Source organism: Primulina tabacum, chromosome 14 (assembly GCF_025594145.1).
Source record: "Primulina tabacum isolate GXHZ01 chromosome 14, ASM2559414v2, whole genome shotgun sequence".
Taxonomy (NCBI): domain Eukaryota; kingdom Viridiplantae; phylum Streptophyta; class Magnoliopsida; order Lamiales; family Gesneriaceae; genus Primulina; species Primulina tabacum.
Window position 1 is genome coordinate 35,330,983 of NC_134563.1, and position 14,736 is coordinate 35,345,718.

The window sequence follows — 14,736 nt, forward strand, 5'->3', positions numbered from 1 at the left end:
GTTTCCCCTCTTCTTTTGAACCTTTTGGAGTCATGGCAATATCGAGAAGACCCCTACATGCTTCGATTATACCTAAATAAATATATAGTACCCACTACCCAGTATATTATAATCGTCATAGTTTTATTATTTTTTCGTATTGTACAATACAAGTAAACATAAATTATATAACTGTGACGGGATGATGGAGAAGATTATTTATGATTTATTATAAAATTAATATGATAAAATATTTAATGACAAAGTGTTAGAAGTTCTAAATTCATATAATAAAATGCCATTTTTTACAATCAAAACATTATGTCCTATGTTACAATGAAAGAACTATATTTTAATGACAAAAACTTGTGTGAGACAGTCTCACATGTCGTATTTTTTGAGACGGATTTTTTATTTGGGTCATCCATGAAAAAATATATTTTTTATACTACTCTATTTTAAGAGAGAACTCTGTTATTGAACATCAACAAAAATCATAATAAAAAACCACAAGAGGCGAGTTTAATCTTTTTAGTAATCAAATGTAAATTACTTTCCTCTCTCCAAAAAAGTTGCAATGAAAGAATTAATTTTTAGGAATTCTTCAAACAGACCACCACCCTCAAAACCTATAAATAGCCATCATTTGGCGCTAACTGTATATTTGATGCTGCCTCTCAGTTCTCACAGGCCACAACACTCTACAGGAGAGAGATTTCGATTCGTGCAGGTTTTTTGTTTCCGTTTTCTACTCATTCAGAAAATTCTGATTGCTTTTCAAGATGAAGAGATAATCAATCAATTTCCTTGCATTTAACCGGTTATAATTTTCACGAACTTCAATTCGGAGGTTTTCGAATAAAATTACGAAGTGCATTTCGCTTGGCTCGATAAACTGAAGCTCGAATTTGAAATTGCAAGTCTTCAGATTGAAATCTAGGGATATTCAGTTCCAGATTTAATCGCGATTTACAGAATGAGTCGGATACTAGGACTGTCAGGCTTGAAAAGCTTCGAACAGTTCAAGTATCAGCCAGGTTCTAAGTCTGGAGGCGTGAAAGCGAAGACACTTCCGATCTCCTTGGACTCGGTTTCCTCTGGAAGCTTCTCCAATCTGAAGAATACTGCAGGTTGTACAATTTTTGAATTATGTATTGCCTAAATAAGGGCGTATCTAACAAGTTACGTTGTTTTTTCTTTGTACAGAAAAGTTGGTCAAAGAACAAGCTTCTGCGATTACTGACCTCGAACATGCAGTAAGGCTAAAAATAATTATCACATTCTTTACGCATAATTTTCTGCATGTTATAAAGTCTTTGAAGCATGCATATATGCAGCTGTCCGTATACTTATTGCAGTTTGCGTGTTAATTTCTTCCATTCAAGATTGCATGGCTGTTTGAGACTGGTTTTATATGAATGAAAGGAAGTAAATATGTGTTATGGATATGTTTCCATTATGCTTATATTAACAGGCATTGGTCCCCACTTCCATAAGCCTAAGCTTTTTGGGAAAGAGGCTAACTACCGGTAGATGTAAATTTGTTCATATGTTAGGTACATCTAAGCAGGGACATGTATCATAGTTTTCCATTTATTTTTTAAATGCAAAACCCGAAACTGCAGTCAGGTTACATCATCTTTTTCTGTTTTCTGGAAATTCCATTTGATTTCCTCATTTAATGGACTAAACTGTGGTGTGACCTTTGATGACATGCAGAATTCTAAGCTCAAGAAACAGACGGAGCAAATTCAAGTACTGGAAGAGAAATTGCAAACTGAACTCAATGAAAACGCGAAGCTAAAAGTGAAGCAGAAAGAAGATGAGAAGCTCTGGAAAGGACTTGACTCTAAGTTCTATTTGACAAAGACGTTGTGCGATCAAATCGATGAAACATTGCAGCAATTAACTGTTCAGGTTCACGATGGTATGTGTCCTGTACAGCAAGGGACGCTCATTTCAGTTTTAAAGATATTTTATCTCCCTGAATCTAAACTCTTGCAGCTGAGAAAGATAAGGCATATTTTGAAGATAAACTGTCTGAAACATCAGTTTCCCTTGATAAATTACATGAGCAGATGAAGTCTATGTCCTTGAGGTTGGACTCTTCGGAAGAAACAGTTAAAATTCGTGAGTATCTAACTCCAGTAGTTCATCATTCAGAGTAGAAGTGATATCAAATAATTGAACTTGATTCTTTTTGTTTTTATTTCTGTCGTACTTTTATGACAATGACATGCTTTTTACAATAAATCTAGGGGGGCAAGAACTTGTGCAACTTGGTCTTGCCAAGGAACAAATGGAGAAATCTTTCCTGGATGACAAGAATAAGACAACCGTCCAGCTTGAGGAGAAAGGTAATGCTGATCAAGTAAAACTTGAATAATTAAATTAATTCACAATTTTTGTTCTGGGATGCTGCATATTAGTTTTCCCAACTCTTGTAAGTTCAATGAGGGAAAGATTCATAAGAACATCCAAAAATATTTGTTCTACCTTTTATTCATCAAGTGTACTGTTAACATCACTAGTCAAATTATTTGGTATTTTAATTAATATAACTCAACAAAGTCATTCACACACCTTTTTCATTGAAAATGACTACAGTTATCATTATTCGTTAGTAGGACGATAATCAACAGTCTATTTTCCGGTAGCTGTAATTTCGTTTCAGTTTTAGAGCCAGCATACTTTATCAGCTCATAGCTATTCATGGTAAGTAGTAATCCCATCACATTGTTTGGTTTAGTGAGAGGTTTTGTGGTTTTGTTAAATAAGTGGAGCTAAATAACCCTCAAGATTTCAATTGGTCCTGATTGAAAAGAAACCAATTAATTTGCACATTGAGTTTTATTTACATTATTTGATAGGTTTACCCACTTCAGTTTGTATTTAGCTATGATGCTAGGAGCTGGATGGATACATTAAAATCTGAAGAAGATACAGATTATTTTTTTTCATTTTACTAGAAGACAATTCAAACAACTGAAATATATAGGTAACTGGTCGTTAATAGACATCAATGGTTCTTGACATGCACTTTGCACCTTTGCTCGTGCCACTACCTCGTGTAATGAGAACTAAGGTGCAATCCCAGGATTTTGGTATTTCCACTTCTATAAGATACTTTTGCTCTAACTGATGTTCCATCATTTTCTCTTTTGAACCAGACAACAAGATTAAACTAAGGTGCAATCCCAGGATTTTGGTATTTCTACTTCTATAAGATACTTCTGCTCCAAATGATGTTCCATCATTTTCTCTTTTGAACCAGATAACAAGATTAAACAATTGGAAGAAGCTGATGACTGTAATCAGCTGGCTTTGAAAAGTTTGACCTCTAAGTTGGAAGAGTTGCAAGTTGAATTGAGAGTAAAAGAAGAAGACCTGATACATTTGAGAAACTCCCAAGAAAAATTGGTGAAAGATAACATGGATATGCTATCTAGCAAAAACGACTTTGCTAACAGGTTAGAAACGGCACTCATGGAGCTCAAGAATCTTGAAGATTTTGTCAATTTGCTTGTTGAGAGGGTTACAGAATTGGAGAGTCAAAGCCTAACCTTTTACGAAAAAGTCATCCAGCTTAATGTTTTATATGATTCGTGTCTTGAGCTAGCTAAGAAAGAGAAAGAACTTGCTGCTCTGAGTGCTCAACAAAAGTTTGATCAGATCCTCTACCAATCTATATGCGTCACATCAGAGAAAAATGCTTTACAATTGGTTAATCAGGAATTGAATGGTAAAGTCCTTGAGTTTCAGAAAGATCAGGAATTCGCAATGGTGCAGCATGCAGAAGATTGCCGGTTGGCAGAAGAGAAAATCCGGAAATTGGAATCTGAAGCAGAAGGACTTTTATCTAAGCAGACTGAAATGCAAGCCTTCATAGCCCAATTAGAGGATACTGTGAAGATTTCATTAGAAAACTCAAGATTGTCTGAGAAAGAAATGGTGAAAGCTAATTTTAATTAACCATGTGCCTTTGCAACACAATATATTATGTTCAAGCTTTTATTTGTTTACCTATTTGTTTTAATCCTGTGCAATGCAGAAAGATTTGTCGCTGAAACTTTCCAAGGTAGAGAATGATAGTAATAATCTTATCAAAGGGTTAAAAGCAGATATCCTAGAAAAGCAAGAAGAAATCGATCTTTCGAAGAAGGATATGGAGAAAAATGAAGAAAATTTAGTATCAGTTGAAAAAAGAGTCAATGAGCTTGATATTGCGTTGGAGGAGAAGGACCACCTAATTTTGGAACTCAAAACGAGAGAAAAACAGTTGGAAGATCAGAAAGAAGAGGTTATTCCACATGTTTTTTAGTTTATTACGTGTAGAATAGCCTCTCGAAGGGGTCAGATATGATTTGGCTGTCTGTTTTAGATCAAGGAATCACTGAATGATGCTGTAAATAACCTAGAAGAAGCGAAGAATCAATACAAACAGTTGTTCGAAAGTAAACAAATAGAGTTGTCAAAGCATTTGAAAGAAATATCTCTGAGAAATGACCAGGTACTCTCTTTCACCATCAACTACAGCAGCTCCTAACAGCACATCTCTTCTTTTTGTGATGTGTGCAATTGACTGGTTGGATTTTGATCAGGCAATTAATGATATACGAAGGAAGTATGAGGTGGAGAAGCAGGAGAGTGTTAATTTTGAAAAAGAAAAGGTTTTGATACTCACTTTTCATTTTGAGTTTCTGTTTCACTTTGATTAAGTACTATTACCTGTGTCAATTTTTTAGGCCGAGAAAGATATCACGGATATGGAAAAGCAAATGGATGAAAAGATAGCGGAAATTAAAAAAGAATCTCGAGAATACTTGGTTTGTGTACAAGAAGAACATGCTGCATTGGTATGATACTGTACAGAGGCCATCTTAACCTAATAATATTTTAGTCAGACTTTACAGTTAAAATTAATTTCATTGAGTTTTATTCTTCTGGTTGTATTTGAATTGAGTAAGAAAGAACATTTGTGAAACTGCCATAGGAAGAATTTTGGAGTTGCCTTCTAATTCTGTTTGCTCAGTATGAGTGAAATTTGTTATTATTCTTTAGCATAAAACAAACAAGAACAGAGAATTTCACCTAATTTTTGGCTTTTGTCCCCATTCCAAGTTTGGGTGAATTTTTTCCTTTATTTGAGGTCTCAAAGATTTTCTCCCGCAATAATACTCTCAATTTCTCTACCGGAGATAACTGAGGAATTGAAGTGAGAACATTGCAGTTGGCAGTTGCCACTGATAAGCTGCCATATGTGGTCATGGCTAATATGAATGAGCTGTTGGTCGTGGATTGTTTGAGAATGAACCTAAGGATATTACCAGGGAACTTTTTTATTCTATTATTTTGTTGCTGGCTTTATTTTTGTGAGAATCTAGAAAAAAATTCTGAACAGCAATTAGATGGTGAGATTAATGTGTTGTCGATGTAGATTGGCCGCATTCAGCAGGAATGCTGTAGCAAAGAAATGACCCTCATATCTAAGCACTGTGAAGAACTAAGACGCTCCCAGATTCAAGCTGAAACTGAGCTCAGAGAGGTTTGTCACTGTAACTCTTAATTCGATTGTAACAAATGATCATACATTTTAATGATCATCATATTTTCTGTAGAAAACAGCGTCACTTAGGTCTGACCATGAGGCTCAGCTACGAGCTTTGAGGTGTGAGCACCAAGACGAGTCCAGAAGACTCGAGGAGGAGTTGGATATTCTGAAAACCAAGGTAATTCACATAATTGCATCATAGTCGTGCTACCACTACCTTAATGTGGTCATGGGTTGTTATATCTTAGGAAGAGCGGCAGAAGGCATTACTGCAACTGCAATGGAAAGTAATGGGTGACAACACACAAGGCGACCAGGAAGTGAACTCTAAAAAGGTCTGCCTGTAACACCTTGATACTCCCCTCCATTATCCCCACACTGACGGAAATCAAGAAGTATTTGTGTTATAATTGCCTTCATGAATTAATGCTAAACTAATTATCCATAGCTTACCTCTTTTCATTTATCATTTGGAAGCTGCATAGGAATATGAATAGTTGTCAGATGGGTGCAAATATTCATGTTCTGGCCCATTTGTCCAATTGAAGAGAGAACAACTGTGTGATCTTTATATGCCCAGGAGTCACATTGTTGAACTCTACCAAGTGGCAAGAATTGGTGATAATATCACCGTACATGATAATGACAAACGTTCATGATGTTTCCGAAAACTTATCTAATATAGCTCATGACTCAATTATTATTTTTATTTATCTGCATGCATTACACTACCATTACATAAAGCTTCTCCTTAATTTCCAAGCTGGTAGGGGAAGAAATAATATTGACTTTGAAATATTGTCATAAAAAATACATAAGTACCAAATCTTGTCAGTTGGAAGCATATTATCGATTAGTTTGTATGAGTTGAACGGAGTCCTTCGCCTTTTCTGTTCTTCACCACTTTTCATAGTCGAGGTCATATTTACATATTCAATTTTTGTCAACCAAGACGAGAAGATCTGGCAGTGGCAAGAGAAATAAGCATGATCTGGACAGAACAAAAGGCGATGAAAAGGTGAAAGTCGAAGGAAAATTGTTATTTTCTTTCACGGTAGATTCACAAACTGGTGTTATGATTGGCCTGAATTTCAATGGTATTTTCGCAGGATTCTCCCTACCAGAAAGAATCTCAAACACCAGTGTCAAATTTGTTGAAAAGGGTGGAAAAAGTAAACGAGGGAAGCGTAATGAGTCTTCCTAAGCATAGTAGGAAGGTAAGATCACTTCACTTGCTGTTGTGCATGTTATCTCATGTATCGGACCTCTGTGTGAGTTTCCTGTGGTGTATGCTTATTTTAGTCTTGTACACGTTAAACCAAGATCCTGATATTAGTATCACCTGTCTTTTGATGATTACTTATTGTCAATGGCAGGTCACTCACCATGAATATGAAATTGAAACATCAAATGGAAGAACAATCACAAAGCGTAGAAAAACCAAGAGCACAGTAATGTTTGGGGTTTGTATTTACATAACAGTTATCATTATAGCTTTTACTTAATGTTTTTGTAGGTTTATGGTCGAACACTTGATTCACATTCTTTAACTTTCAGGACCCAAGAAAGCACGGGAATAGAGCTACGCCTAAAGCTAAGACTCCCAATCAAGCAACTAAGGTAAGTAGACATTAACAAATCCTTAAACGTCTTTCTGTCTTTGCGGAAATTGCACCTGTCATTTATGACCCCTTTATATTGTTTGAGTTTAAGCAGTAGACCCACAGGCTACTATTTTTGTGAGTTAACCTAGTTCTTACAAGAAGTAATCTGACAATAACTACTGCATCCGTGCTCGGTTAAAGTAGACCCAAGTTTATTAGTTATAAACTAGTAATTTTAGAGAACAGGGTAAGAAGTGTATGTGCTGATTGCTCTTGTTTCATATACCTGTCAAATGGCTGATGTGATGGAAAAGAAAGCTTCTTCTTGTAAACTAGCGGCTGTCTGCTGATTATTCCCACAACACACACATAGTAAACAGATTCAGAGACTGCAAGAACTGCAATATCTGTAGTTCATCGTGATATTCATTCATTTATTGCAGAGAACTAAATGTGGAGGCCAACAAAATCCTTCCAAGTTAGGCGATTTGTTCTCAGAAGGATCTCTTAATCCTTATGCTGATGATCCCTATGCATTTGATTAGAGGTATTCCCATTTCATTGTACATCTTTTTCTAAAAAATTCTGAAAGAACTTTTAGGCATCCATTGATGGTTATAATTTATTAATTTATTTTTAATCAAAATAGTTTGGAGCTGCTTAGCATTTATTCAGATGAACTTGATCTTCATGCGTCTGGCCATTATATCCAAAAAAACAAAGACAGAAAACTGAACGATTTTGTTGACAGTATGTTTCCTTCTTAGAAAGGTTTGATAATCAGGCCGTGTTAAAAGAATTCCTTTTTTATGTTACTCATGTTTATTTTCTTCACTTTTAGTCATTGCTTTAAAATTCACACCGACCACTAAAATAGTTGTTGCAATAGATAAGCAAGTCTTAATCTCATCTTAGGTGCCTGAGTTTGGTCTAACTTTACTTATTTCTATCATAAACAATTCATGGGAACAGCCAAATTGGCTACAAGGATAGCAAGTTGAATTCTCTAATACTTTCTGTTTTCATTGTAGGCTTCCAAAGACATTTCTGCTACAAAACTATCAGGAAAACGAATTTTGGCTGTGGCTCCATACAGATTGTTGTTGCCTGGATGCTTCAGCCATTTGTGACATCTGAAAAAAAATCCGCATGCGCAATTTTACTTCTAGCAAGTCGAAAGAAAGGTGCTTTATCATATGCTTTTCGAATTGCTATGAATGCTTGAATGTTTGTTTTGCGAAAGCACCTGCAGTTGCGATGCAATGTGAAGACTCTGATATGTTAGGAACACCATTCGAATTCTGGAAGACTCCTTGATTTTTGTCTCGTGGAATCATATCCATGACACACTTTTATATGGTAAACACATCATACTGATACATATGTTATCATTTTATGGAAAAGATTTAGTGGAACTGAAGCAGTGTTTGGGTGTGTTTCTTTGGTGTCCTTTGCTGCGGACTGAAAAAAAAACACATACACACAGAGATCTTGGTCTTTTTAGGACGGAGGTTCTCATATGATCATAAATTCATAATATTATGGTGGTTCTATTACAGGTCTTCTTGCAACGGCTCTCATGATTCTGTATTTTTCCAAAAGTAAAAAAATTTGAACTGTTAAAAGTTCCTACTTACAAGATTGAACCAAATAATACTAAAAGAAATTTGCTAGATATTGAGTGGAACAATATGAATTTTAAGTTAATGAAATTACCAAACTTTATGACCCATCACGTGTCTCAAATGATTTGAGGCAAATGGAATCAAACCAGCTGACTGAAGCAGCAGCACCATGATGTAATTACTGTTATCCTTGTTCCTACCAATACTCTTATTTCTATGTACCATAAACGGCGTGCCCACTAAATTACTTTTGAGCAAAACCATGAAAGTTTCTTTCTTTTTTTTAGTCAGTTTGTTTTTTCGAAAAACATAAATTTATTCTTAAAAAGATGATGAAATCTGTGTTTACCGGAAGCAGGGGGGAATACATGAAAGAGAATGGTTCACCACATTTGTAAACTAGTACTAGAAAGTAGCATTTCCTCATTATCCGGATGTCCTTTCTAAAACATTGAAAACATTGCAATTAATGAGTTCATTATTTCATAATTTTGCTTTTTGGCCTTGAAGTTAATATCAAGTACTTGAATTATGTATTTAAGATCGGAATCTTTTTGCACCTTTATATATAGAGTTTTTAATGATTTACACATGTGGATTGTCAGTGAGTAGATTGTTTCTCTTAGGAGATGCATTAATTGTCTATTTTATAGTAAAAATAAAATAATAATACAATATATATGACCATCCCACCCTTTTCTATCAACTTTATTATCGTCCCTTATTTGAATATAAAACACTTAATAAAAATTACGTCAATATATGATATACATATAAAAATACCAAATAATATAGAGTATTTTTTTAAATACAAATTCAAAATTTATCTGTTTCAATAAATTTCATATTCAAATAACTATCTAACATTTTTTAATCTAGCTAAAAACAATATGTCATTAAATTTCATTCTTAAAAAAACAAGTTTGGCAAAAGCTAATATTTTCTTCCTAAGCAATGCGTAATAATTGGATTCTAATATACTTACATTAAATTTTTAAGTTTATCATTGCTTAAATACGATGATGATCGTGAGTGTGTATATGCCTATGTGATTATACATTCATAATTAAATATTTTTGAAAATATTATACTTGGACATCTTATAAATCCAATATAAAACCAATTTCATGAAAACTTTAATAATAATAAAAGTGTTTCAAACTTTGGTATAATTATATTAAACTTTAATCAAATCAAACTAAAATCGTAATATTTTTTTTAAATATTATAATAAATTTTAAGAATTTTTTGAAAATGTTTTTACAATTTTAATTATATGGTTCGTTTTTGTTTCTTATATATCTAATAATTATATATTATGGTGATATTGTTTCTAGTATGTAGCTCCCAAATCCAGTCTCAAACTCTCAAAACCAACTCCTTCAATTTTACATACGTATATGTCATTCCCATGGCAATTATCCTCTCTCTGTAAAAGTCTATCTTTGTCTCACTTTCTTCACTGCCACTATCAATTATATATCTGCTTCTTATTTGCACAAAACTGGAAAAAATTACACCAAATTATCTTCCACCTCGCTCTCTGATGGCGGCTAAAAGAAGAAATCCCAGAAATAAATCCAAGGAGATACAGCCAAACAAGTACCACCGCCGTCATTCTCAGATCAAACAACAGGATCCTGATGATCAGAAACCACATTCCTGGGCCGCTGTAAGGAGCCTCTTCATGACCTGCAAGTATCTTCAAGCACAGCAACAAGAACAGCAACAAATAAAGCAGAAACCAAACCAGAAGCTTAAACATACCCATGGAGAAGAGAAAGTGATTCAAAGCAAGCAAAATTACATATCAAAGCAGGCGAAGAAAGAAAAAACCCTCGAAGAAACTCACAAGAAAACCAAAAAAACGAGATGCTCGGGTTCACTCTGCAGCAACACGAAAGCTGACGCAAAGGTCCGAGAACTCAGTAGAACAGAAGAAGAGGAGCACTGTTCTGTTAATGGTCTCATCCTGCACTGACAACTACGCTAATTCTTCGAACAGATCCATGAAAATCAATAGTTCTTTATACGGGTCAGCTGTGGGTTCAATTAATTCTTCTTCGACTTCTTCTTCGGCCTCTTCTTCACTCACTGTTCCTACGCGCTCTCCTAACTCCATTCCTGGGTCCTTCAGAAACATGGGTTTCAGGAAATTATCTGGATGCTATGAGTGTAGAATGGTTGTGGATCCTGTTCTTGGAATGACCAGGGATCCTTCTTTGAGAGCTACTATATTTCCATGCCCTGAATGCGGTGAAATTTTCGTGAAAGCTGAGAATTTGGAGCTTCATAAGTCTGTCAGGCATGCCGGTAATTTTTTTCCGCTTCCCTTGAGCATCTTTTTTTTTACACTTCTTACATTGTTTTTTTTTTTAGTCGAACTTTTTGCTGCAAAGTTTGGAAGCGTGTACTCCAATGCCTAGAAGTGTTCATCATGAAAGTCTCAAATAATTACGTGTAAATACTTGTCCAAATCCTAAAATTAGTGACTAATATACACACATATATGTGAATATTCAACAGTATGTGAATTGGGTCCGGAAGATACAAGCAAGAACATAGTGGAGATCATATTTCAGTCAAGCTGGCTCAAGAAAGAGGCCCCGGTGTGCAAAATAGACCGCATACTGAAAGTCCAAAATACCCCTAGAACCATATCGAAATTTGAGGATTACAGGGACACCATCAAGACCAGAGCTACTGGATTGCCCAAGAAACACCCGCGTTGCCTAGCCGATGGCAACGAGCTTCTGCGGTTCCATTGCACCACTCTGATGTGCTCACTTGGCCTAAATGGATCCTCCAACTTATGCAACTCCATCCCCACCTGCAGCGTGTGCAGCATCATTCGAAATGGGTTCAAAGTCGCAACGGACGTCTCTACAAAAGGTACAAGTTATTGCCAAATCATACTATTTTCATGATGATTATGATCAACAATTACCTGTGTAAAAATCGAAACTTATCACTGGTTGCTGTACATATTATGATTCATCACGATTATCTTATTTATTTGATAGGTATATTAACAACTTCTACAAGTGGTAAAGCACACGACAGTGCAAATGTGTTGTTAGATAGAGGGAAGAGAGCAATGCTCGTGTGTCGGGTGATAGCGGGGCGGGTGAAGAGGAACGTCGAGCTGGCTGCCGTGAGTGTCGACGATTACGACTCGGTGGCCGGGGACAGCGGCAGTCTATTCAAATTTGGACGAGTTGCATGTTTTCAATCCTAGGGCTATATTGCCTTGCTTTGTTGTCATCTATGGTGGTTTCTAATGTGAATTTTGGCGCAATATTTTGATTGCATCCTGATCAATTGGACAAACATTTCTTATTTTAAGTTCAATACATTAATTATTACACATATTTAGTTTTACATCTTTCGTTTGTAACATTTTTTTTTTAAAAAGGCACGTGCACTGACACACGAGGCACGTGCTTAGCTGATTAAAGATGTTTTTTTTTTAATATTCTAATCTAGCAGCAGGGAAGACTCGAATTTGCAGTCAATACACGTGGAATTCCGGTGAGACTAATTGGACCAAGCCCTCGATCTCAATTAAAGATGTTTTTACTACACAAAAGAAAAGGTTTAAAAGGAATTCCGATCCAACAGGCACAAATAAAGTGAGTATTTCATGTTTTTTTTTAAAAAAAAAAGCCGATGGAACGGTAAGATTTAGCAAGGGAACTGTCGACTGTGTAATTGACTCGGCCTGCCAGACCAACATGCAACCTTTTAATTTATAAATTCCAAAAAAAATTAAATGAAAAGATTGCATAATTAAGAAAATAACACATTACAAATTTAAAATATTCTTGATCTATATGTTTCATACAGATGCATTCATGTATCCATCTTGATTAACAGACAACGATGAGCGAAAGATACGCGTGTTATTGTTTTTTTAAAATTATTAAATTTTTCTCTCACACTCAAATGAATCTTTTTTAATACAACGAGATGAATCTTCCTCTTCTTCTTTTTTTTTATTATCTAAATAGCTAATCTAAGGCGGTGATATTTGAACTTTTGGAACCTCATCTTCGTCATTAAGGCAAATGGTCCTTGCCAACTGGGTGTTTTACCTTAAAAGTAAGAATTTAAAAAATAGCATGAACATACAAGTGTGTGAGTATACAGAGTACATTGATCATGTGGACATTCTATACAGTTAAAACTTGAAATAAATCTGACGATAATTAATTTTGGGCAAAAACGTTTGTGAGACGGTATCACGGGTCGTATTTTGTGAGATATATATCTTATTTGGGTCATGCATAAAAAAATATTACTTTTTATGTTAAGAGTATTACTTTTATTGTGAATATGATCTGATTGACCCGAAACCGTCTCACAAGAAACATGCTCTTAATCTGAGACTCTTTTTGAATACTTTTTGGGTTTGTTTTTTAGCCTGAATCAATGGTCGAGCATGAGTTTTTGATATGTGTCGAGTTACGATCCTTTTGTGCATGGTGTAAGCTCCTCCATTAATTTGTACCACCTATAAAGTCGAGCACAATGGAATGGGTTTTCTATTACATATTTAAATCTTTGTTTTGAAGAACTCCAAAACAGATAATATAATTAACCCATCTTTGTTTAACATTAAATTTGAAACTCAAACGAGTAAGACAAACTAAACAACGTTGGTTTGGGCACCATTACACTTGGCCCCAACTCCTACAATCCCTCTTCGACACACAAATCAATTAACTATAAACTCCAACAATTTGAAATTCTAAATATATTATAATATATATGAAGATTGTAGTTCAAGATTATTTCTTTAGTTTCTCAATTAATTTGTAATTTTATTTTTTTAAAACTATATATATATACACACACACGTCTAACTTAATGTGGATAATTACTCGTTGGTTTAGAAAATACTTCTTGATATTTTAATATTCGGATAGATCGATGGAGTTGAAATTGACGAATGAATTTCAAATGATTCTATTTTTGTGGTCCGACTTGAAAATGATGAGTAAAAAATGGGAACTAAGATCACAAAAACTAATTTTTTGGCTCGAATTTGGTTTTTTTTTTTTAGTACAACTTGGGGTGGGAGAGGGTGGAGGGAGGGGTGTAATTTTTTTGTAGAATTGAAAGACGAACATAGGTTTAAATTTCAAATAACATCGTGAGATGCTTAGCCCCACAAGACTTGATTATTTTATGATGCTCGACTAATTCAGCCACTTAAATAAAATCTCCAATTATTTTGAAAAATAGCTAAACTCATTCGTACAAAAAACTTACAATTTAAAAAAAAAAAAACCATCCCCAAAATAATTTTAAAAAACACTTAACAAACTCGTTAGCCAGCGTCGCAAGTGTATTTGTGTGCATTTTTTAAATTCTATTTTATATTATCCGATTTCTCTCATAAATGAATGTTGCAAATAATACGAATATATATATTATTTTTTCAGAGTAAATATTATTACATGCATGCAAATATAATAAGTGTAAATGATCAACAAATTCCCAAGAGTTTGTGTTCAATCTCTGTCAGACCAAAAAAATTTCTGCAGTATTTGATTTATTTAAAAAAATGTTTATGCACTCATGAGCTTCCAATTATTTTCTAAGATCAAATTAGGTACAAAATATTGAAAATATGGTACTAATATATGATATTTGATCACAAAATATTTCAGATTTGGCACTGATATATGATTTTTGTGTATTCGAACATATTGGTTTTAACGACACATATTTTCTAAGATGAGAATCGATACAAAACATTGAAAATATGATAATAACGTATGATATTCGAATACAAAATGTTTCAGATCTGATATTAATATAAGATTTTTGAGTATCCAAACATCAAAAACAAATACTGATATTAATGATATATGTATTTTTCGAATGAAAATCGGTACAAAAATATCAAAAATATGATATATTAATATACGATATTTCAATATTAAATTTCTCAAACATGATACTGATATAT

General features: G+C 34.3%; 1 protein-coding gene and 1 pseudogene across 1 annotated transcript; both read left to right on the forward strand.

The window, feature by feature from the left end:
- Positions 1 to 592: 592 nt before the first annotated feature.
- Positions 593 to 8,261, forward strand: LOC142525328 (synaptonemal complex protein 1-like). Its single transcript, XM_075629588.1, has 19 exons — positions 593 to 1,109; positions 1,186 to 1,235; positions 1,699 to 1,906; positions 1,984 to 2,109; positions 2,238 to 2,336; positions 3,254 to 3,930; positions 4,031 to 4,279; positions 4,361 to 4,489; positions 4,581 to 4,649; positions 4,725 to 4,835; positions 5,417 to 5,524; positions 5,598 to 5,708; positions 5,779 to 5,865; positions 6,483 to 6,548; positions 6,640 to 6,747; positions 6,907 to 6,993; positions 7,088 to 7,150; positions 7,578 to 7,681; positions 8,166 to 8,261. The coding sequence occupies exons 1-18, from the start codon at positions 956 to 958 to the stop codon at positions 7,677 to 7,679; spliced, it is 2,604 nt and encodes an 867-aa protein (XP_075485703.1). The 5' UTR covers positions 593 to 955; the 3' UTR covers positions 7,680 to 7,681; positions 8,166 to 8,261.
- Positions 8,262 to 10,089: 1,828 nt separating this feature from the next.
- On the forward strand, positions 10,090 to 12,118 carry LOC142525439 (uncharacterized; annotated as a pseudogene).
- The last annotated feature ends 2,618 nt before the right edge of the window (positions 12,119 to 14,736 follow it).